Below are 24,912 nucleotides of genomic sequence, written 5' to 3' on the forward strand. Positions count from 1 at the left end.
AAACTGCTTTCTTTGTAATCATCTAGGTTCATGTAGGGTTATAGATCTCTGAGTTCCGGCTCGTGGAAATCTCCCTAACAGATATCTCCCCTCCCTCCATTTCTGCTGCCAGTCCTTCTTCGAGGTCTTCTTAATGATTTTTCTCTGTAGTTGCAATTAGTTCTTCTTTTGTTTGTCCTGGTTTTAGAACCGTATATTTTATAATAAGAATTATAGGTACCTTTCTATAATTTTATAAATTTATTGATCCTCACAAAACTTGCTCCAAATCTGTCCTTTTAAAAATTTTATCTAGCAATGAGGAGTTTTGTTGCACATTGTCCTGAACTCCTAACGGAAGATGTGATTAGAAAATTGATGACCCCTATTGAATGTGCCATGACTATGATGTCACAGTAAGTAAACATTATGACAAGCAATATCCAATTTTACATATTGATAGTCATGTATTGTACTTCCCTCTAGTATCATATAGGAAATATATAAAACCTTATTTTTATAAAGTGACTTTTTAAATTGCATTAATGATATATACTGAAATAAAATTGTACTTTATATTGTTTCTGTTACTGACAGTAAAGGTCACAAAATAAACTGAAATGGTAATGTAATACCTATCAAAGTACTATCAGTTTGACAGTACTTTTGAAACATTGCTGAAAAAAGTGGTTATAAGTAATACTTATTCTAATAAGATGATACTAACCATACTTTTGGTATTTTAGCATTCCATCTGTAATTAAAGCCCATGGAGCTCATCTGAAAGCTAGTGCTGCAATGGTCCGTTTAAGACTTTATGATATCTTGGCTTTATTACCTCCAAAAACATATGAAGGTAAATAAAACTTGTGGTACCTGATAAAAGTTTTCCAATGTATCTTTCCAGTTTCCTCAGTATTATAGAGTTCTGACCATGGCACCCCCACTGACACACTCTACAAGGAAGGCAGCCATTTCCTTTTTCTTCGTATAGACTGTGGACACAACACTTACTGTGTCCCAGGCCCCTTTGTAAGCCCTTCACATGTATTAACATCTTTGACTTTAACATCAACCTTATGGGGTGATTAGCACTATTTTATAAATAAAGATTCTTGGGTACATGTAGGTTATAAAACTTGCCCCCATCTGAGAGCTAGTATGTGACAGCACAGGTTGGATTCAAACCCAGCTGGTTCGTCTTTTAAGTCTATGCTTTTAATAACTGTCCTCAACTGCTTCATATATATTATAATATAGGTAATAATTTAGGAATCTAGAGGTAGACTAGTAATGAACTTTGCAGAAATTAAATGTTATATAAAATGTTAATGTTAAATTAAGTCATTGATTTGTTTCCAGTTTAACCATGCCCATTTTGACATGCTGTAGTTCAGTGGTTGTATATCATTGGGTAATTAGTAATATAATAATCATGTCATATTTAATATATTTAAAATAAAGAATCTTTTCTCTATTTGAGATTTTTGGTTACTTTAAATAATTTGGGCTAAAAGGTACAATGCAATAGTAAAAAAAGTACCATTATTACATATTATAAATAGCATTAAAGTATTTAATATACATTTTATAATAGGAAATAGGAACTTAATAATTTTATTTCTGTGAACATGTTGCTGCTCTTTGTGGGCAATGATTGTAATTTTCCTAAAAATTATTCTTCTTAATCTGATCTGAAGTTCTGTTTTTTAGTATCTTTCAACGCACTTCTTAGAGAACTGGTGGCAGAATTCACATTGACTGACAATTCAGCCAATACAACTACTTCACTCCTCAGATCCCTCTGTCATTATGATGACAGTGTTCTTCTTGGTTCTTGGCTTCAAGAAACTGATCATAAGTCCATTGAAGACCAGGTAGGAAACCATACAGGGAACTGAAATACTTGCTTATTTGAAAATAGTGGTATTGTTACATATTATCATTTAAAAAAATATTGTAGACTAAGGTTTTCATTGAGCTTTTTTAGACATTTGAAGATGGCTTCCCAATTGTGGGTAAGTAGTGAAAACAGGTAAACCTGCAGCAATAGTTAGAATTTGACAAATTCTCTTTTTTCAATATTCTTTGCATTTAGATACCTTGTGGTGTCTGTGGCAAAAATCAGTTTTAGCTGGTTTTTGGTTATTGGTGTTTTGTTTTGTTTTAGTTTGTTTTCTGACAGGTTGTAGAGGAATGGGAGTTAGTAGGTTGAACATTTAGAACCTTTAAAATTTCTTTTAAAGAAATTTCTGTGGTTTAAATTTTTTCTGATATTGCTTTGCTTATACATTTTAAGGTGGGTAGCATAAAAATGTTTTAGAATGAACAGTCCTTTTCTTAACATTATATAAGTTGTTACAGGTGGCTTTTTTAAATGGCCACATTACATTTTTATGTACTTAAAAATTTTCAGACTCAGTTATTCTGTGGTTTTAAATATTTTCTCCTCCTCGCCCATTCTATTTTTGATGTGCAATTTTTAGTAAGTGAATTTTCTAAAGTAGATTTTGAATGATTTTTATGTCATTCTTTTGTAGCTCCAGCCAAACAGTGCATCTGGCAGTGGGGCTCTGGAGCATGACCCCTCCTCCATTTATTTACGGATACCTGCTGGAGAAGCGGTGCCTGGTCCTCTCCCTCTTGGAGTTTCAGTCATTGATGCTTCTGTGGCTCTTTTTGGTGTAGTGTTTCCTCATGTTTCTTACAAACACCGGTTAGTATAAAGTCAATCAGGTAATTTTAGTTAAATATGAATTATATCCAAAGAGTAGTTTTTCCCATCCCTGTAACTCTGCAATAAGGTGTATTACTAATTAAACAATAGGCTTATAAATTCAATAACATAAGGGACAAATACATGATAAAAAATTGCATCTAAAAAATTCCACATAGTTTGGAACTATTTTTAATTTTTTAAAAAGATTTTATTTATTTATTTTTGGAGAGGGGAAGGAAGGGAGAAAGAGAGGGAGAGAAACATCAATGTATGGTTGCCTCTCGGGTACCCCTAGCTAGGGACGTGGACCGCAACCCAGGCATGTGCCCTGCCTGGGAATCGAACTGGCAACCCTTTGGTTCACAGTCTGGCACTCAATCCACTGAGCCACACCAACCAGTGATAAAACTATTTTTAATATTTGACCCTGTGTACCAGCATCTGGTATCCACTATAATAGTTTATTTGCCATTTTATAAGTAGATTTTGATTATATTTTTAATTAGGGACATCAATTTGGTAAGTCTTTTTGTTACTGAAGAAATATCCCCCAATAACTTTTGTCTGTCAAGTGATCCATGTCTAGAAATTGGGAAACTAAGGTAACTATTTTTTTTTCCTAATAGGACCTTTTTTGTTTTCTGTACTCTATGTCCACAGATATTGTCCGTAAATTTAATAGGCATTTTCCCAAAAGGAAGATGGAAAATAAATTAATGCAGGATTTTCACAGATAATTTGTTTTATAAAATATGCCTTAAAACTTTATTATATTTATATGAAAAGATAACATTCATGTTATCTTTTTAAATGTGTAGGTTACTTGGTTAATGACTTTTTAATTTGAGGGGAAATTTTTAAATATGCAATTTTACTTTACCCAGATATCTTTAAGAATATTGGGTTGCCATCTAACTGTTTAAGAACGTTAAATGTGAAGGAACCTTGTAAAGCATCTGCTTTGATATCCTTGTTTTAGATGTAAGGAAATTCAGGTCTATTACTTCATGGTTTGTCCAAAGTAATACAACTAGCTATGAGAGGTATAACTGGAACCCAGGAATAAATTAATTATAGTCAATCACTTTTGTGGAACAAGGAGATGTAAAAATAAATAAATTCTATTAAAATATAATAAATAACACATACTCAGTGCTGGAGGAATGAGGAATAAATTATGGCAAGTTGACAGGCTGGAATACCTTTTACAGACAATGTTTTGTTTTATTTATTTATTCATTCATTTATAGAGAGAAGGGGAGGGAAGGATAAAGAGAGGAAGAGAAACATTGATGCCAGAGAAAAACATGGATACGTTGCCCCTCACATATACCCCAACCAGGGAGCAAACCCGCAACCTAGGCATATGTCCTGACCAGGAATTGAACCGGTGACCTTTCGCTTTTCTGGGACAACACCCACCCAACTGAGCTACCCTAGTCAGGGCTACAGACAATGTTTTGATACCACAAAATGCTCGCTACACTATGTTAAAAGAAAAAAGTAAAGAGCAAAAAGTAATGTTAGTTCAGTATTTTAAAATTCATAAAAATGTACATGTGTATACAAGTATAGATAGGTATACGTAAGGAAAAGACCTAAAAGAAAATGAATGTCCCTGAGTGTCATAATGTCTGGGTAATAACTTTTTGTTAATAGTTTTCAAGCTATATTAAATGAATATTTTGTAAGAAAAAATGTAAATAAATTTTAAAAAATAGTTATGCATTTGAGGTCTGGTATATGCAAATGATGCTTAACGGTAGTGTTGGAGACCGTGTGTGTCTTCTTACAGGTGTCCTTGAGTAATGAATGCCCTGCCTTTTCACCCATCCATGGGAATGTGCATCAGAGCCAGTGTAGAAGTAGTCAGCTTTAGTCCCCAGTAACTCTAACTGGATTGTTTTACTAGAGACAGGAACTATGTGATTTTTTGAAGGGTGCTTTGACCTGAGACCCATGTCCTATTGTAAATTGAGCTTAAATCCTAATAGTGACATGAGGAAGATTTTGATTCCTAGTTTATGTCGTGGTTACCTTAGAACTAAATCCAACTTGCCTAGATTCCTTTGCCCAACTCTATTTCTTTTTTTTTTTAATCTTCACCCAATGACGTTTTTTTTTAGAGAGAGAGGAAGGGGGCGGAGGGAGAGAGAAACATCGATCAGTTAGTTCATTTGCCTTCTCATACACGTCCTGACCACGGATCAAACCTGCAACCTGGGTATGTGCCCTGACCAGGAATCAGACCTGCAGACTTTCGGTCTATGGAACGACACTCCATCCCACTGAGCCACGCTGGTCAGGGCCCCCATTTCTTTTTAGGAGAATCTGAAATGATCTCATTCTCTTTTATCAGAATAGTCTCAAATTACTGATTTATTTTTGTTAATTGTCTCATTTAAAAATTTAGAAATAAAAAATTTCACTTCTGATTTTTTACATTACAAATAATTGACCAAAGCTAAATTAAAAAAAAAAAAAACTTCCTATTAGTTTCCAAAGATAAGACATGAGGTACTAGTTTTTCTGAGAGTATTTGAAAAAAAATTATGCCACAATTTTTTACTTCTGCCTTAAAAATCTTCCACACAAATACATAATTAAGATTGTTATTCTATTCAAAACAACCTTGAACACCTACTGTATGCCAGGTACTTTGTTGGATGCTGGTGTTAATGTTAAAGGCCACTGAAATCATGGCCTTAATTTTCCTAATTGAAACGGTATTCAATCTTTTTTCTTGTTCCAGTTGATAACTACATGTTCCTAGATTAATTCAGGAGGAGGACATCTGGTTTGGACCGGCTGTGGAAATGAGATAGAAATGAGATGGCCAAGGCATTATTTGTTAAACAATTAGCTCATACTCCTCTTATCTCTGATTTTTTGAGCCATGTTTGAGTAAGAAGTTTTGGTAATGTGATCTTTCTTCCACTGTTACAGACTACAGATGTTGGATCACTTTGCTGAATGTGTTAAACAAGCTAAAGGTGTCCGCCAGCAGGCTGTGCAGCTAAATATTTTTACTGCTGTTCTTAGTGCACTTAAGGTATTTACTTTTAAAACATAATAAATATTTTGAACCAAGATTTTAATTAATGCTTTTAACAAGGCAGGGATATCTAGACTATTATGGTGTTTAAATGTATATCACTTGATAACTGTTTTTATATTAGTTGAATTCAATTACTAGAAACTTCATATTGGGCTCAGTGTAATTAAATAAGCATTTTATATTTTAGTAATGTTAATCTTTCAATTTGACCCATCAGATTTTACGAATACCAGTAGTTCTTTCAGAATTTTTAAACATGTCTAATGAAATCTGATATTCTACTGAAGGTTAATGAGATAAAGCTAAGTTTGATTTGTGGTTTAGACCATAAATCAGGAGAGGCTATGTTATATAGTTGAAAGGATTCTGCATTTAGAGATTGTGTCATGGCTTGCTACTCACTTGGTTTATATCTTGGGTGATTTCTGCAACCTTCTTTTGAACCTTAGTTTCTACATGTAAAAACTAAAATAACAACTGTTTCACATATCTCTCTGAGTTCATGCACTGTACTGCTGTTCAGCCTACAGCCTCTCATGGAATATTTGAACATTTTTTATATTATTTGGTACTAAGCTTATTGTAAGGTATTACTGTTTTAAAGTAAAATGGCAACAAGTACAAGTTGTTAATGGCATGAATTAAATCATATTTTGTAAACATCAGGGAAAGGGGATACGGGCACTGGTAGAAACATAGGTTTGTACCATTTATATAACCATTAATATATGCCCCATTCAGAGACCATCAACTTACACTAACACTGAGTTTTTTGAAAAAAGAAGTGGGGTGGTCATGGTTTTCCTCAGTGGTTGGAAAGCTAGTGAACCCACTGTAATACTGCTCTACAGTATACCTTTCATAAGTATGCTCACTAATGCCTCTGCTGTAGTAAACATTTTTCCCAGGCACCATAACTTGGATTTTTTTGGTCTCAAGTGAGTAAATTAAGTTGTAGGACAGTAGGTTTAGCTAGAACAGAGATAATTAATATTTAGAATGATGAACAAACTATATCAGCATTCAAGTCACTGATTTTTTTTTTTTGCCTCATAGCCTTTAGATATGTGTTGGGTGTACTCTTTGTGACATAATTATCTTTTCTGGAGTTTTTATATAAATGAATCAAAGTTTCATACTCATCAGGCCTTCCTTAAAGTCATAGTAAATTTCAATCAGTTGAATAACAGTTGATTTACTAATATAGTGTTCTTTATAGATAAAAGCAACTTTTAATTATTAGTGTGTAGATAGATACACCCTCAGGGATTGTTGGTTTTAGGGTCGATTGCACTATGGCTGTGTTATGTATCATGTTCTGAATCATGTTTAGGAAAGTGATTACCATCAACAGATATTGATTCTAGGCATAATATATGCATGTGAAAGATGACTGAAAAAAATAATATGGCAAGATATATGTATATTTACAAAGTTTGTAGCACATTTTTTTTTTATTTAATGTAAATTATGACTTGCTTTAAAAAAAACCCATAGGGCCTGGCTGAAAACAAAAGTACTTTAGGACCCGAGGAAGTACGTAAATCTGCTTTGACACTGGTTATGGGCGCTCTTGACAATCCAAACCCCATCCTACGGTGTGCAGCAGGAGAAGCTCTTGGAAGGATGGCTCAGGTGGTTGGAGAGGCAACTTTTATTGCTAGAATGGCCCAGTATAGCTTTGACAAGTAAGTGGGTCTCTTTACCAACAAATAGGTTTCTCATATAGACAAAGAGGTCTTTTAAGTACTGTATTTTTCAGACTATAAGATGCACGTCCCCCCCCCCACCTTAAATTTAGGAGGAATAATGGTTGTTAATGCTGCTGTTGAGTTCGGTTTACATTTACATTGGTGAAATATTATGTTATTTATGTTATTAAATATTTTACCACATTTTTTGACTTCAAAATTTTTTTCTTACTTTTCTCTAAAACCTAGGTGCATCTTACGGTCTGAAAAATATGGTAATCAGTAGTTATATACTGGACTGGACTGTACAAATGGTATAGCATGTGACAGTATTTTGTGGGTTTTTTTTTTTTTCATAATGGCTTCATTTTTATTTCAGTAGTTAATTAAAGTTTAGAATCTGGCTAAGTTGTGAGGTACTTTAAATGTGGTGAGGCTTCAGTTCCAGCTTTTGAATGTTACATACTGGAGTCAAGAAGAGTGTTAATAGGATCTCCCTCAGTTGTGTGCACTCTGCCCTGAAGAGGTGCTCTGGGTCCTTTTCCCGCAGTTCCCCCACATTGTTCTTTCTGTTAGTTATGAACCTTTTTAAATGAGTCATTCTTTTTCTAACTGCTGCTAAGTTTATCATCTCTTAAATTATCCCTCAAACGGAGGATAAAGTTAACATTAGGTTTTAAGGATTTCTTTTAATATTCATTAAAAAGAGTGATCTCAGAATTCCAAATAAGTATGATTAAGATAATAATGTGCAGTTATTAATAACTGTTGCTTGTTAATCAAGTACTTAAGTAGAGAAGGTGAAATTCAAGAATGGTCAAAAACCAATACTTCAGTTATATAAATTAATCATTCTTAACTGTTACCGTATTTTAAGTACTAATTATACCAAACTAAGTCATAATCACTAACGAGAAGGGACATGGGGCTTGTGAGCAGTAGTTCTGAGAAGTTGTGGTTCCTCTTTATACTTTCTCTTTAGTGAAATGTATCACTTTAACCAGCCATTCTAAATTAAATTAACTCTTGTTTGGGAGTGGAAGGAGAGCAATCCTGATTGTAGTCTTGTGATTTCCAGAATAAATCCCTTTTATTGTGTGGCTTATAAAGCTTGTTATTGTCATAGGGAAATAGAAAACCAGTTCCTGGAGCACCCTTTTTTTCCAGGTTGAAATCGGCTCGAGATGTGGTATCCAGGACTGGGCATTCATTGGCTCTGGGCTGTTTGCATCGTTATGTTGGTGGTATCGGCTCAGGACAACACCTGAAGACCAGTGTCAGCATTTTATTGGCTCTAGCACAAGATGGAACGTCCTCTGAAGTCCAGGTATAATATTAATTTTTATTATGAAATGTTTAAGTAATGTTTTAGGAAAATTATTTGCTATATCAAATAGTAATGATTCTGATAGGTTGGTAGGAAAAATGTGTTAGGGCCTTCCTTTGTCATTTTGTTTCACGAGACTTCTTTGTGATCCTGTTTAACAGGATTTTGTTTTTTAACTTAATCTTAAAACTGTCTTATTCTGGGAATTTAACACATTTCACATACTTTTCTTGAAACATATTTTCTTTTTATTATTTATTTTCTTTTGTACTTGTTCTTTCTCCCTTTTGCATTTTCTTACATTTGTTAGATCAATTTTTTTTAAAGATTTCATTTATTTACTTTTAAAAAATAAATTACTTTTAAAAGTACTTTAAAAAATTTAGAGAGGGGGAAGGGAGAGAGAATGAGAAGGAGAGAAACCTGATCAGTTGCCTCTCACACACCCCTTCCTGGGGACCTGGCCCACAACCCAGGCATGTTCCCTGACTGGGAATCAAACTGATGACCTTTTGATCCATAGCTGGTGCTCAATCCACTGAGCCACCCCAGCTAGGGCTGATCAATTTTTTTTAATGACCAGCCTTCTGTCTCTCCCATCTTCTAATACCCCCAACACAGGTCCAGGGTCTTTGGTTGGATTTTCAAGTGTAGTCTGAATTGTTTGTTTGTTTGTTTCTCCTTAAATACAAATAGAAATAACTACATTGAGAGTCAAGAGCTTCCCATATGTAAACATATACTACACTTTTTGATTTACCACTTCACATCGAAGCACCTAAAAATATTAAGAATATATGAATGCAACAGCATTCAACTTGTCAGCCTCATATTGGGACTCACACGTTTAATTTCCATTACTACTTGCCATTAGTTTGTTGAGTTGATGAGTGAGTTCCTTCAGGATTGTAAAGGACACTAAATCACCAGAGGCGTCTAGTATACAGGTTTAGTTTGCCTTTGACTTCTTGGTAAAGGTTTCCAGTTGTGTAAAGCACAAAATTCCTGAAAGCATTAAAAATAAAAATCAAGTAATCTTGTTCCTTAAGACACATTACACTGCTTTTTTTAAAAAAATGCTGTTTTATATTAGTTTGGAAGAAAACAATGCAGTTATGAAATTATTCTACACAAGAAGTTGCTGTTTGCTTCTTTCATGTCAAAGAATAGGTGCTACTTTTCTTTTTTCTTTCGTCTTTACCACTTTCTCAGCTCTCTTTTGCTTTAATTTCTTAGAACCAAACTCCTCTAAGAGACCCCCCCCCCAAATAGTTTTTATATGACAGGACATTATACCATAATTTGGATCAAATACATCCCTTCAAAGCTAATATTTCAGTATATATCTTTACAGAATAGTACAACAGTAATTGTTAAGTTTTCCTTACTTTTTTGAGAATCTACTCAAAAATCATACTTCACAGTTGTATTGTTGTCTATGTATATTTAAGTTTAATTACTGGAGACTTACTGTTCAATAATGTTTTCTTTTTTTGTACCCTCAACTCCTATCTTGAGATCTTTGTTCTTAGGAAAACTTCCTCCAGCAATAATTATTTTAGAAAGGGTCTTGATTGGTATGTTTTTGGAATCCTTGCTTACCTAAAAAGTAGCTTCTGTTGCCTTCACATTTAGGTGATATTTTAGTTGGTTATACTATACCTGGCACACAGTCCTTTTCTTTCATTATTCATAAATATTTCAGTATCCCCTGTCTTCTGATGTTGTACATTAGAGGCTAATATTAGCTCGATTATTAAAAAATTAAATTTCAATAAATATTAACATCTCAGTTTTTTATATTTGTTTATTTTTTTAGTTAATGATTTTGTTGTTCTATTACAATTGTCCTGATTTTTCTCCTTTTGCCCTCCTCCACTCATTCCATCCCCTGCTCCCAGAGTCAGTCCTCACCCAGTTGTCCATGTCCATGGATCATTCATATGTGATTCTTGACTGGTCTCTTCCCCTTCTTTCCACCCTTATCCCCTGATTCTCTCCTCTCTGGTCAGTGTCAGTCTGTTCCTTGTTTCTATGCCTTTCGTTCTGTTTTGTGCACTTGTTTGTTTTATTCATTAGGTTTGTTTTATTGGTGAGATCATATGGTATTTGTCTCTCACTGCTTGGCTTATTTCCCTTAGCATAATATTCTCCAGATCCATCCATGCTATGGTGAAAGGTAGGAGCTCCTTCTTTCTTTCTGCTGTGTAGTATTCCAGTGTGTAAATGTACCACAGTTTTTTTGATACATTCATTTACTGATGGGCACCTAGGCTGTTTCCAGCACTTAGATATTGTAAATAGCACTGCTATGAACATAAGAGCACATAGGTTCTTCTGAATTGGTGTTTCAGGATTCTTTGGGTATAATCCCAACAGTGGAATTGATGGATCAAAAGGGAGTGCCATTTTTAGTTTTTGGAGGAAATTCCATACTGTTTTACACAGTGGCTGTACCAGCCTGCATTCCCACCTGCACTATATTAGGGTTCCCTTTTCTCCACATCTTTGCCAGCATTTGTTGTTTGTTGGTTTGTTAATGGTGGCCATTTTGGTCATTGTGAGGTGGTATCTCATTGTGGTTTTAATTTGCATCTTTCTGATGGCTAGTGATATTGAGCATCCATTCATATGTCTCTGGTTCCTCTGTATGTCCTCCTTGGAGAAGTGTCTGTTCAGGTCCTTTGCCCATTTTTTAATTGGATTGTTCATCTTCCTGGTGTTGAGTCATGTAAGTTCTTTATATATTTTGGAGATCAAACCTTTGTCTGAGGTATCATTGACAAATATGTTTTGTCATATGGTTGGATCCCTTTGCGTTTTGATGATGTCTTCTTTAGCTGTGCAGAAGGTTTTTAATTTAATGTAATCCCATTTGTTTATTTTTTTTCTTTATTTCCCTTGCCCTAGGTGATATATCAGCAAAAATATTGCTGTATGGGATATCTGAGATTTTCCTCCCTATACTCTCTTCTAGGACTTTTATGGTGTTGCAATTTATATTTAAGTCTTTTATCCATCTTTAGTTTATTTTTGTGTATGGACGAAGTTGGTGGTCGAGTTTCATTTTTTTGCATGGAGCTGTCCAGATCTCCCAACACCATTGGTTGAAAAGGCTATTTTTACTCCTTATTATGCACCTGCCCCTTATGTTGAATATTAATTGACCATAGAGACTTGGGTTTATTTCTGGGCTCTCTATTCTGTTCCATTTATCTAAGTGTCTGTTCTTGTGCCTGTACCAGACTGTTTTGATTACTGTGGCCTTGTAGTGTAGTTTGATATCAGGTATCATGATCCCTCCTACTTTGTTCTTCTTTCTCAAGATTGCTGAGGCTATTTGGGGTCATTTCTGGTTCCATATGAATTTTTAAAATATTTGTTCTATATCTGCGAAATATACAATTGGTATTTTAATAGGGATTGCATTGAATCTGTAGATTGCTTTGGGTAGTGTGGACATTTCAAGGATATTAATTCTTCCAATCCGTAAACATGGTATATGCTTCCATTTATTTTTATCTTCCTTAATTTCTTTCCTCAGTATTATGTAGTTTTCTGAGTACAGGTCTTTTACTTTCTTGGTTAGGTTTATTCCTAAGTACTTTATTTTTCTTGTTATGATAAATGGGATATTTTGCTAGTTTCTGTTTTTGATATTTCATTGTGTACAAAATGCCTTCAATTTCTGAATATTGACTTTGTATCCTGCTGTTTTGCCAAATTCATTTATTAGGACGAGTACTTTGTTGGTGGAGCCTATGGGGTTTTCTCTGTACACTGTCATTGTCACCTGCAAACAATGTCAGGTTTACTTCCTCCTTTCTAGTTCAGCTGCCTTTCATTTCTATTTTTTGTCTGATCACTGTGGCTAGAACTATGTGTCTAGTATTATGTTGAATAAAAGGGATGAAAGCAGACATCCTTGTCTTATTCCTGGTCTTAGGGGAAAAACTTTAATTTTTGCCCATTGAGTATGATGTTGGTTGTAGGTTTCTCGTATATGGCCTTTGTTATGTTGAGGTATACTTACTCTGTTAGCACTTTGCTGAGTGTTTTTATCATAAATGGGAGCTGTACCTTATCAAATGCTTTTTCAAATGCTTTTTCAGCATCTATTGATACTACCATGTGATTTTTGTCTTTCATTTTGTTTATGTCGTGTATTATATTTATTGATTTGCGAGTATTGTGCCATTCTTTCATCTCTGAGATGAATCCCACTTGATCATGCTGTATGATCTTTTTAATGTATTGCTGGATCTGATTTGCCAATATGTTGTTGAGGATTTTAGTATTTACGTTCGTCAGATATATTGTCCTATAGTTTTCTTTCTTGTGTCTTTACCTGGTTTTGGAATTAGGATGATACTGGCCTCATAAAAAGAGATTGGGCGTCTGCCCTCTTCTTGAATTTTTTGGAATAGTTTGAGAAAGATAGGAGTTAATTCTTCTTTAAATGTTTGGTAAATTTGCCTGTGAAGCCATCCAGTCCAGGGCTTTTGTGTGCCAGGAGTTTTTTTGATTACTGCTTTAATTTCACTAGTTGTTATTGGTCTATTCAGGCTTTCTGCTGCTTCTTGAACCAGTTTTGGAAGATTATATATTTCTAGAAATTTGTCCATTTCACTCAGGTTGTCAAATTTCTTGGCATATATTTGTTGCATAATTTCTTAGAATCCTTTGTATTTCTGTATTGCTTGTAAGTTCTTCTCTTTTGTTTCTGATTTTATTTATTTGGGTCCTCTCTTTTTTTTTTTCTTTATGAGTCTGGTTAAAGGTTTGTTGATTTTGTTTATCTTTTCAAAGAACTAGCTCCTAGATTTATTGATCCTTTAAATTGTTCTTTAGTCTCTATGTCATTCAGTTCTGTTCTGATCTTGAATATTTCCTTCCTTCAACTTGCTCCGGGCTTGGTTTTTGTTCCCCTAGTTCTGGTAGATGTAGGGTTAGATTGATTATTTGATATTTTTCTGTCTTTTTTAGGTAGGCCTGCATTGCTTTGAACCTCCCTCTCAGGACTGCCTTCATTGTGTCCCATAGGTTTTGTGCTATTGCGTGTTAATTTTCATTTGTTTCCAGAAGCTTTTTTATTTCTTCCTTGACCTCATTGTTAACCAGTTCATTATTTAATAGCACGCTATTCAGTCTCCATATATTTGAGTGCTTTTGAGTTTTTTCCTTGAGGTTGGTTTCTAGTTTCAAGCCATTTTGATCCTAGAAGATGCTTCATATGATTTCAATTTTCTTGAATTTGTTGAGGCTTGTTTTGTGTCCTATCATGTGGTGTGTCTTTGAGAATGTTCCATGTGCATTTGAAAAGAATGTATATTTTGCTTCTTTGGGTTGAAAGGTACTGTATATATCAATTAAGTCCATTTGATCTAGAGTGTTATGCAATGCCACAATATCCTTGTTGATTCTTTGCTTGGAATATCTATCCATTATTGACAATGGGGTGTTAAAATCCCTTATGATGAGTGTATTGCTGTCTATATCTTTCATGAAATCCTCTAGATTTTCCTTATATATTTAGGTGTTCCTATATTGGGTTCTTATGTGTTTACCAGAGTTATACAAAGTCTGGCAGAAGTAAGGTCTCCTTGAAAGTAGTTGGTAAGGTAATAATATGGGTGTAATAATTTAGTTTTAATTTGAACATTTCACCTAAAATGTCATATGATATACTTGAGTATGGTATTGTTATGTTACAGAATTACATGCTTATCATTTTTTTATAAAAAAGGATCATTATTTGTGCTGGACCCTGTATATATTATAGTAGAAGAAAATCAGTTCATCACTGAAATTTTATTTCTGACAGTCAAAGTCATGCTGGAGAGAAACTTTAAACATAGCATTTGTATCTGTTACTTTTTTTGTTGGCAGTTGGTAGTTTATGTGCTATCTCTTATTTCTTAACAAATATATTTTTAAATATTTCTAGATCATAGATTAAAAACTAAGACAATGATATTTACTAAAATTTAACTTAAAAACTAATTTCATGTACTCTATTTCTGACAACTAAAATTGTATTTTATTCCAGACTTGGTCTCTGCATTCACTGGCTTTGATAGTGGATTCCAGTGGCCCAATGTATCGTCGATATGTGGAACCGACATTATCTCTAGTTCTTACCTTGCTGCTGACAGTTCCACCCTCACATACGGAAGTTCATCAGTGTTTGGGTAGATGCTTGGGTGCTATAATCACTACTGTTGGCCCTGAGCTACAGGGTAAGTTCATCTTAAATTAGAGGAACAAGACACATAATTGCTATCTTTCAATTTCCTGAATGTCATCATCATGTTGCTTAAAGAAATTTTGTAATAATAATAATCATTACTATGAACTGAATACTTACAATTTATGGAAAGCCTGGAACTCTGCTTTTTATATGTGTTATTTTGTTTAATCCCTACAACAAACATGTGGCTTGCAGTGTTTTTTGAAGTCTTGAACAGAGAAAACGTTTCTAAATGAAATGTTAATTGGTGTCCCATTAAGGTAAAGATGAAGGGAGAATTTTTTTGGCCTGGAGAACAATTCACTTGCATTCATGAACTTTTGCTTTGCTATCTTTTTAATTCCAAGGATCAGGAGCATAGTTTGAAAAACCACTGCCATATAGTAGGTAATATCATCTAATTTTCCCTGTGGAAGTGAGCTCAGAGAAGATAACTAACTTGCTTAGAGTTACTGAACTAATTAGTAGCAGATTTATGAGTCTAAGTTCCATGTTCTTACCACTGAATTACACTGAAATAATCCCACTAATGGTTAAATTAAACACTGCAGTCAGCAAATTACTGTGAATTTATTTTGAATATGTAAGCTACTTTCAGAGTTTATTTCTGCATTTATTAAATGCTTTCAGTGGGTCAAACTTTTTATAAACATCATCTCATTTAATTATGACAACAATCCTGAGATAAATATATCTCTCCTTTTTACAGATGAGACACTGAGGCTGAGAGAGGTCACAAGTTTTTTTCAAATATATATATTTGAAAATCATATATATATGCCAGTGAATGGTTGGAATCAGAAATGAAGCCCAGATCAATATCCTCTGCTTGTATTCTTAACCATCATGGACAGATCTTTTTAAAAAGAAAGCAGTGGAAACAAAAGATTGGAAACAAAAGATCTTAAGGAAAAATGCTAGGAATTGAAAAAAATAGGTGATTTAGATATGTCTCTTTTTGGGACTCAGTGTCCTCTTTGAGAAAGGTGATAGTTCTTCCTTCAGTAAATATCAGAAAGATATGGAGAGAATGAACATGTGCTTTTGATTAAGTATATGTGTTTACCAAGTGCTTTCTGACATGATGATGATGAGGCAATGCATATCTCAAAACAGAATGTGACTTCTATGATTCTGTGATTTCCTTGTTTAGTCTTCCTGTGTGTATATTATTTTGCATTGGTAAAAGTTTTAAATCACTTATATTTGGCAATTAAGACATTTTTATATAGACAATATATAACACTATGACTTACTTTTCCTACTATCTCTGTAAAAGTTGCTATTAATCTTATTTGGAAAATGGGATTTCAAGTTATTATATAATAGAGATGATAATGTTGGTTTAACAGAGAACGAGAAATGAGGACTCTTTTAGCTCTTTCAAATAAAATGGATGGATTTAAAAGACAATATAATTTTTCGGTAAATAAATATAAATCTAGCTAAACCTAAAAGAAGTACACTATTGTCATCTATATGTCATTGTGTTTTGAAATCATTTCCAAACAATCTGAATAGTAAGTAGAAGGAAGGCTATTTAGAAAATAATTTTCTAGAAATATTTTTGTTGATAATAATAAAATAGTTGTATTGTCCATTTTCTTTTATTTTACTACTAGGAAATGGAGCGACAACTTCTACAATTCGTTCTTCTTGTTTAGTGGGTTGTGCGATTACCCAGGACCATTCAGATTCTCTCGTTCAGGCAGCTGCCATATCTTGCCTTCAGCAGCTTCACATGTTTGCACCACGACATGTCAATCTATCTAGTCTTGTCCCTAGCCTTTGTGTAAGTATGAAGCTCTTTCACGTATTGATTTGTTTAGAGAGCTCCAGTTTGTTTCCCAAAAGATCACACTGGACCAAAATAAAAAAATAGGTTTCCTGGATGGTGAAGTCTAGGGTTTCAGCTTCAGTAGTCATTTTATGATGATTTATTTTATTTAGTGATTTTCTTTTCACATCGTAAGTATTTTGATGAACTATTTATTTCTTGGCTGGGAATGAATATATCATATTTTTAGTCTTTCCCACTCAGAATTTTTTTCCAAACTTTTTTTTTAAGTTTTTATTGTTTATTTTTAGAGAGTGGGAAAGGGAGGGAGAAAGCGGGAGAGAAACATCGATCAGTTGCCTTTTGTACACATCCCGACCAGGGACCAAACCCACAACCCAGGCACGTGTCCTGACGGGAGATCGAATGGGCAACCTTTCACTTTGCAGTCCGATACCCAACCAACTGAGCCACACTGGTCAGGGTTGTTTCCTAAAGTATAAATTGATAACTTCTGAGACTGTTGCTACCCTCACAGTTGTTAATTTATTCACTCAACAAATGTTTGGTGAGAGCCTGCTATATGTCAGGCACCATGCAAAGTACAGGGGATAGATTTGTGGGTGAGATAAGATGAAGCCTCTGTCATAATGAAGTTTATAGTTTCAAGGGAACATTATCAACAGTGATAATTTACAAATGAGTGTTAGAAAAGGCTACAGGAGAACATTTAACAGGGAGCCTGTCATAATTCAGACATTCAGAAAAGAGTCCCCTGAAAAAATGATATTTAAGGTGTGATCTTCAGGATAAATAGGAGTTAGTTTGGGAAAGAGCAGAGTATTGGAGAAGACAGCATTTATTTTTAGGCAGAGGGAAAATATATGAAAGGCCCTGAGAAGGAAGGAGGGATGCAGTTAAGAAACTGTTTAGTCATCTGGTGGAGTAGTACACATAGAAGCCCAAATACATTGGGTTACAGATGGAATATAAACAGAGACTTCTTTCCAGAAGTTTGACTGTAAAGGAGAGGACAGAGGACAGGGAGTGATAGACAAGAGAGACTCTTTTTCTCTTACAGAAGCAAGAAGAGAGCATATTTAAATGCTACTGAGATGAAGCCAGTAGGGTTGGGGAGTTAAAGATCTAGGACAGAGGGAATAATCTTCCGAGGTTTCTCATGGGGCAGCATTTCCAGGGCTTACATAAGGGACATCGCTTCCAGGACAACCCAGAGAAAGGAGAGGATGAGTGTGGGTAGAGGTGCATTTGTAGATTTGGGGGCTGGAAGTTGAGGGAGTTATCTAATGATTTTTACTTTTTAGTCAAGTCAAAGGGAAGACGAAGTTCCATGAATGAGGAAGCAAAGAGGAGGGTGAGAAGTTTGAGGAGAATAGGATATGGGAGTTGGAGGAAATGGAGAAATACAAGATCCTGTGGTAGGACTGAGGGTTCCCTAGAGGTCAGTGTCCCTCTTTGGCTCCATCATGCAATGCAGGATGGTACCAGTTCACCACGTTGTGAGATTCTTCTACAGCACCTGTAAACAAGGTGGATGCAGGCATTGAGCAGCCACACTTGGCTACATTCACAGTTGGGCTTTGGCCAAGCAGATTCAGTTAAATGACAGCAGGATGAGGGAGGTGAGGAAGTTAACAAGACTGCACTGAAATGGATTATGAAGCCTCATTTGGGTAAGGGAGAAAGGTAAAGACAGGAGGAGGCTGATACATAGGGAGAAGGAAAGGCACTATAGCTGAAACCCTGGGAAGATATTGCTGAGGAAATGGAAGAGGTCATCTAGGATGTGGTGAAGGAGCTGAAAGGCCATGGCATTAGGCCTCGTGTGGTATATTTAGCGTCACTCAGCAAAATTTGCACCTGTTTCACCACAGACCACAGGGAACTGAATTAGTCCCAGGTCATCAAGGAGTTTGAGTGTGCCACAGGGCAGAAACCAGATAAACGTGAAATGTTTACGAAGAACACCCACAAAGAAAATAGTCAACTAAGAATATGCGCTAGATTCATACCTGCAGTGTGACATATGACATCCTGACAAAAACCATGGCCTAATGCCCAGTCTCTGAGGCCACAGATGACCCCTCTTGAGCAAGGTGAACCTGTTACCCGATATGAGCTTAGATAGGCAACTGACATGTGGTGAAGATGCAGACACACACTCCGCAAGTTGTCTGCTTCTCCTCCTTTTATTTTTGCTCCTTAAAGATACTATTGAGGTTGACCTTATGAGATAGAACACATTTAAGAGGACCTGAGAAAGTAATGACATGACTGTTTATCTCAGTGGCAGTTATCAGTAAACCACAGGGAATGCAATGAGTTTCCTTTGTGTTAACACAAGATTATGTCTCCAAACTGATATCCTTAGTAGAACCTCAAGGATTAAATGAGAAAGTTTAGTAGGACCATGTGTAAAATAAGATATGAAAGAAAAAGATCCTCCTGGAATCTTACTAAATATATTGTCCGGTACTTAATGCCCAGGTCTTGAGACAGTTATTTTCACTACCAAAATATTCTCTATATATTTTACTGGTATTATTTTTCTAAAAGGCCATTATTTTTCTAAAAGGCTTATATTTTTTAAACAATTGAGGCTGTTAAATGAAGAGCCCCTTCACAAGTTGGGTGTTTATATATCTTCCTGATGCAAGTACAATTACAGCTTTAAAAAAAATGTCTAAAACTGTTACGATTCCCAGGTTCACTTATGTAGCTCCCATCTGTTGCTTCGGCGAGCGGCTGTGGCGTGTCTCCGGCAGCTTGCGCAGAGGGAAGCCGCGGAAGTGTGCGAGTACGCCATGAGCCTAGCCAAAAATGCTGGGGACAAAGAGAGCAGCGGCGCTAGTGAGTTATTTTATAAACCAATATTCTCTTCATTTAAATACTGTAACATTTCAAATGACTATTATTTATTCAATAACATTATTTTGTGCGTTAAAATATGGTCAATTTTCTTATTCTTTGAAATAAAATCATTATCACCTTAAAAATTATAGTTTTTTTATAATTTTACACTTTTACCTTTAAAAAAGTTGTATAGCTCAAAAGATACCATTTAGTATCTGAGTACTCTGCCATCCCTTGAGAATGATTTAGCTGTATAATGGATGACTAACTGCAGGGGTGTTGCTTGGTATCACTAATAGACTTCTGAAAAGAGAAATGATTGATTTTGAAAGCTTCCAGTCTTTGACAGTAGTTAACTTTTTGTGATATAACTTTTCTTCTAAGAGATAAGGCCAAAGTAACCAGTAATCTACGAAATATTTGTAGATATTTTGGTAGTAAAAGGTAGATCTTTGCTTGCTTCAGGTCCTCATGTCTTTCTGCTTTCTGAGGGCTTTTAGTATAGCTTGAATTCATAGCTGCTCTTTTACTTTCTAGGGATATGTCGTTTGGGAACGAAATTTTCAGAGCTTAATTGACAGATATTTCCCCTATTGTGAGAGAAAAGCTGACAGCTATCAGAGGGGAGTGGGGAGCAGGGGCCTGAATGAAAGAAGGTGAAGGGATTAGTCAAAGAACATAAATGCATGAATTACAGACACTGGCAACAGGATGAGGACTGCCAGAGGGAAGGGCGAGGGGTGAGTGATGGGTGGAGGCAGGCAAAGGGAAGGAAATGAGGACCTCTGTAATAATGTCAACAATAATTTTTTTTAAGACTTTCTAATGCATAGAAGTTGCTTGGGGACTAAGGAGGAAAATACCAAAATATTCTCAATTTTAGCATAGTATAATGAGAATTCTGTTAACAGACATACTGTACTTATTCTTATGGCTGCTAGTTTTATTACTTCTGTTTATGAGAATGAAAAGATTTTCAGATAAAGCAAGAACTTTACTACTGATTCATTAACTGTATTTTTTTTTATTGTATGTTTCTTAGAAAGGATTTTTGAAAATTTTAAATGAACTTTTAGGATACAATCCATTTATAATTTGTGTTCTTGCTTTATAGATTTGAAAAAAATATCTGAAGTATGATACTAAATAAGTTTCAGTTTGTTCTTCCAACAAATATAGCAAATTTTTTTTTCAGTCCATTAAATTAAATCTATTTAAAAAATGTTTCTTTACCTCTCTTGTCAGAATCAAATATATTTATTGAGCATCATTCCCTGGAGGTTTATTTAAAATATCTAAGAATATCAGTGTTACATATCGGGACTTTACTTTTAATTGTCAGATTAAACTCTCATCCGAAGATATGTAAAATGGAGACCACAGATAAATATAGCTAGCTGGTTTTATTGCTATTGTGAATTTACGTGTAAGCCTTAATTCTTAGTGTAATTGTTACTTATAATATACAACAAAATCTTTTGCAAGTTCATCTGTAATAATTGCTTTTCAGATGTCAGTCCTTTTGCACCTGGAGTTAGTTCTCAAAGTGATATCCATTGCCGGCACCAAGGTGTTAATATAACAGAAACGGGTCTCGAGGGACTTCTTTTTGGAATGCTAGACCGGGAGACTGACAGAAAATTATGTTCTGATATTCATGATACTTTGGGACATATGCTTTCATCACTGGCTGTAGAAAAACTTTCCCACTGGCTAATGCTTTGTAAAGATGTCCTGGCAGCATCTAGTGGTACGTACTTAATATAGAAAATATATTCTCAAAATAATGAAAATTCTTTTACTTCTGATATGTACTTATATATACACATATAAATATATATAGATATAAATTTGAACTTACATTTAAAAATACTTAGTTTTTAATCTAAATATCTGTAAAAATGTTGATGAGTATATTACAGACTAGTGACCTCTCTTTATTTTTTGGAAAATGACTAAGTTCAAATGAAAATTTTCTGTATAAAAATCCCAGGTTACTGAGCTCTGGCCAGCGTGGCTCAGTTGGTTGGAGCGTCGACCCATAAATCAAAAGGTGCGGGTCTGAACCCTGGTCAGGGAGCATAAGGAGGCAACCGATCAATGTTTCTCCCGCATTTCGATATTTCTCTCTCTCCCCTCTCTTTCCCTAAAGCAATGAAAAAAAATGTCCTTGGGTGAGAATAAAAGAAACAATCCCATGTTACTCTGTATATAGCACAGTATGTTAAATTAATGACATATGTAAGATATTTTTTTGCCCTTTTTTTGGTTTGTTATTCATTGTCTAAAAAAGAAGGCTTGCCAGTTCTACTATTTTCCTTTTTTATTAGAAATCAAACATTGTTATTTCTAAAGCATTATTCTGTTATATGTGAGGTGGTTTAATATGCTTTTATTTTTGTTACAGATATGAGCACAGCAACTCCGTTAGGTAGTGGAAAGGATGAAGAATCTGAAAAGAAAGATGAGATGGACGATGATACCATGTTTACCACACTAGGCGAAGAAGATAAGTCAAAGCCTTTTGTGGCACCTCGGTGGGCCACTCGGGTGTTTGCCGCGGATTGCCTGTGTCGGATCATCCATTTGTGTGAGAATGCAGACCAGGCTCACTTTGATCTTGCCATGGCGCGTTCTGCTAAACTTCGAAACCCTACAAGTAAGTTTAAAATCTGAACTTCTTTTCCCCAAAGCATTATTTTATAGGTTTACAATATTTTACTGCTATGTAACATGCTTTCTTTTCTTTTTTTTTCCTGAGGAGTCTACTAATTTTTTTCTTTTTTACGATTTATTTATTTTAATTTTAGAGAGAGTGGAAGGGACGGAGAAAGAGAGGGAGTTAAACATCAATATGTGGTTGCCTCCCGCACGCCCCCTACTGGGAATCTGGCCTGCAACCCAGGCATGTGCCCTGACTGGGAATCGAACCTGTGACTCTTTGTTTTGCAGGCCCACACTCAATCCACTGAGCTATACCAGCCAGGGCCCTTTTCTTTCTTTTAAAAAAATTTTTTTTTGTTGATTTTAGAGAGAGAAGGGCAGAGCGGAAGAGAAACATTGATTTGTTGTTCCACTTATTTATGCATTCACTGGTTGCTTTTTACATGTGTGCTGACCAGGGATCAAACCTGCAACTTTGACATATTGGGATGACACTCTAACCTACTAAGCAAGCTATCTGGCCAGGGCCTAACATGCTTTAGACCAGGGGCATCCCACCTTTTGGCATCTCTGGACCACACTTGAAGAAGAATTGTCTCAGGCCACACATTAAATACACAAACACTAACAAAAACTGATGAGCAACAAAAGGTCCCTGCATAATTTTTGTGATACCCACCACCACAGATAAGCAAAAAAGTCCTCATGTCATAACCCTAATAATTATGCAGTGGCCCTTTTGGTAATCTTAAAATCATTGAGCAGGTCCCAAGTTTGTGATCACTAATATAGAAAATGTACATAGCTAACTAATAAAACTAAGTAATGGTGGGTTTTTTTTAGTTTTTGTTTTTTTTAAGATTTTATTTATTTATTTTTAGAGTGGGAAGGGAGGGAGATAGAGAGAGAGAAACATCAATGTGCGGTTGCTGGGGGTTATAGCCTGCAACCCAGGCATGTACCCTGGCTGGGAATCGAAAAACTAAGTAATATTTTAAGTAAATTTAGGATTTTGTGTTGGGTCACCTTCATAGCCACCCTGGCCACATGCAGCCTATGGATTGCGGTTTGGACACTCCTGAGGACTGCTACCTTTCCTCCTCCCCTCTCTCCTTCCTTCCCTTTCCTTCTTCCTTCCCTTTCCTTTCTTCCTTCCCTTTCCTTCCTTCCTTCCCCTTCTTTCCTTCCTCCCTCCCTCCCTTCCTCCTTCCCTCCCTTCCTCCCTTCCTTCCTGTCTATCACTATATCTATCTCATTTGTCCTAAGGATAACAATGGCAGTAACTTATGTTTCCTTAGTTTTAACAACTCAGTGTTAAAACTGTCAGGTGGGCATTCTATTTTATAGAAATGACAAAACTTTAAGGCGAGTGACATTAAGTTTTGCGGCCCCCAGCATGGAGCATATCAGAATTTATGAGTGCCTTGGTAGAATTCAAACTCGCGGATTTTAGAAATGCTATTGGGTATTTTTGAGAAGGTGGAAATTATTTATTACTGAAACTCCTCACTGTTTTTAATGTTTTGTGAGCTTTTTGTATCACATAGCCCCTTGATCAGATATTAATGAGGAATTTGCAAAGAGATTATGAGGTCCAGTATCTTCATTTTCCCAAGGCAGAGACCCAGACAGTCAGAGAGCTGTGCAGGTTCTGTGTCTTGTATTTTGTTGTCTCTTCATTTCCCTGTCATTTTTTAAATATCTGGAGACAAATTGTATGTATTAACAATATTGAAGTCTGTACATTAAAAATGCCTTTCAGCTTACTTTATTGTGTTTAAGAAGTAGCAGAACCTACAAATGAATTAAAAAATAAACAGAAACTAAAACATGAACACCATGTATAAAATGTGAATCTGAACGTAGGGTAGCAGCCAAGCACGATATGTCATAAACACTGTCTTTATTCCTTGTTGGAGCACCACATATCCACCCGAAGACACATTCTGACCACTTTCATAACACAGCAGCAGAGTTTAGTAGTTGCTATAGAAATTATATGGCTGGCCATGCCAAAATATTTACTGTCATATTGTGCTGTGTGTAATGTGTACCTTTTGCCCCACGTTTTGAGGGACAAATAAGGATGTGCATTATATGTGGGTAGTGCCTGAAATACCTTGTGTCTGTTCTTGTGTTTTGTCATTATTTGTTACATAAAATTTCTTGTACCATAATATGTTCAAAAATAAATGCTAGAATTCCTTTATAATATAGGAAGCAAGTATCTAGATATAAATAATTGAATTTAAAAATTAAAATCAAAGATTTTTTTCCTGAAAGTTTGGGCCAAAAAACATGGGAGTGCATTATACGGTAAATATGTATATCTGGTGGCAAATATGGTACCTGGTTCTTTACAGAAAACATTTGCCAATCCCTGTTCTTAAAGAATTACAGACTCCTGGCTGGTGTAGCTCAGTGGATTGAGCGCGGGCTGCCAACCAAAGCGTCCCAGGTTCGATTCCCAGCCAGGGTACATGCCTGGGTTGCAGGCCACTGCCCCCAGCAACCACACATTGATGTTTCTCTCTCTCTCTTTTTCTCTTTCTCTTCCCTCTCTAAAAATAAAT

At 35.3% G+C, this 24,912-nt stretch overlaps 1 protein-coding gene across 2 annotated transcripts in view; it reads left to right on the forward strand.

The window, feature by feature from the left end:
- Positions 1-24,912, forward strand: part of HEATR5B (HEAT repeat containing 5B) — a 70,544-nt gene that overhangs the window by 21,838 nt on the left and 23,794 nt on the right. For both annotated transcript variants that reach the window (XM_045827793.1, XM_045827794.1), the window contains exons 13-24: positions 296-395; positions 726-835; positions 1,693-1,856; positions 2,520-2,695; positions 5,645-5,750; positions 7,254-7,444; positions 8,615-8,774; positions 14,824-15,013; positions 16,647-16,816; positions 19,528-19,672; positions 21,186-21,425; positions 22,083-22,334. In XM_045827793.1, the coding sequence (XP_045683749.1) occupies positions 296-395; positions 726-835; positions 1,693-1,856; positions 2,520-2,695; positions 5,645-5,750; positions 7,254-7,444; positions 8,615-8,774; positions 14,824-15,013; positions 16,647-16,816; positions 19,528-19,672; positions 21,186-21,425; positions 22,083-22,334 (2,004 nt within the window). The remainder of the gene's footprint in view (positions 1-295; positions 396-725; positions 836-1,692; positions 1,857-2,519; positions 2,696-5,644; positions 5,751-7,253; positions 7,445-8,614; positions 8,775-14,823; positions 15,014-16,646; positions 16,817-19,527; positions 19,673-21,185; positions 21,426-22,082; positions 22,335-24,912) is intronic.

This window comes from Phyllostomus hastatus, unplaced genomic scaffold (assembly GCF_019186645.2).
Source record: "Phyllostomus hastatus isolate PE091 unplaced genomic scaffold, TTU_PhHast_1.1 phas_scaffold_78, whole genome shotgun sequence".
Classification (NCBI taxonomy): Eukaryota; Metazoa; Chordata; class Mammalia; order Chiroptera; family Phyllostomidae; genus Phyllostomus; species Phyllostomus hastatus.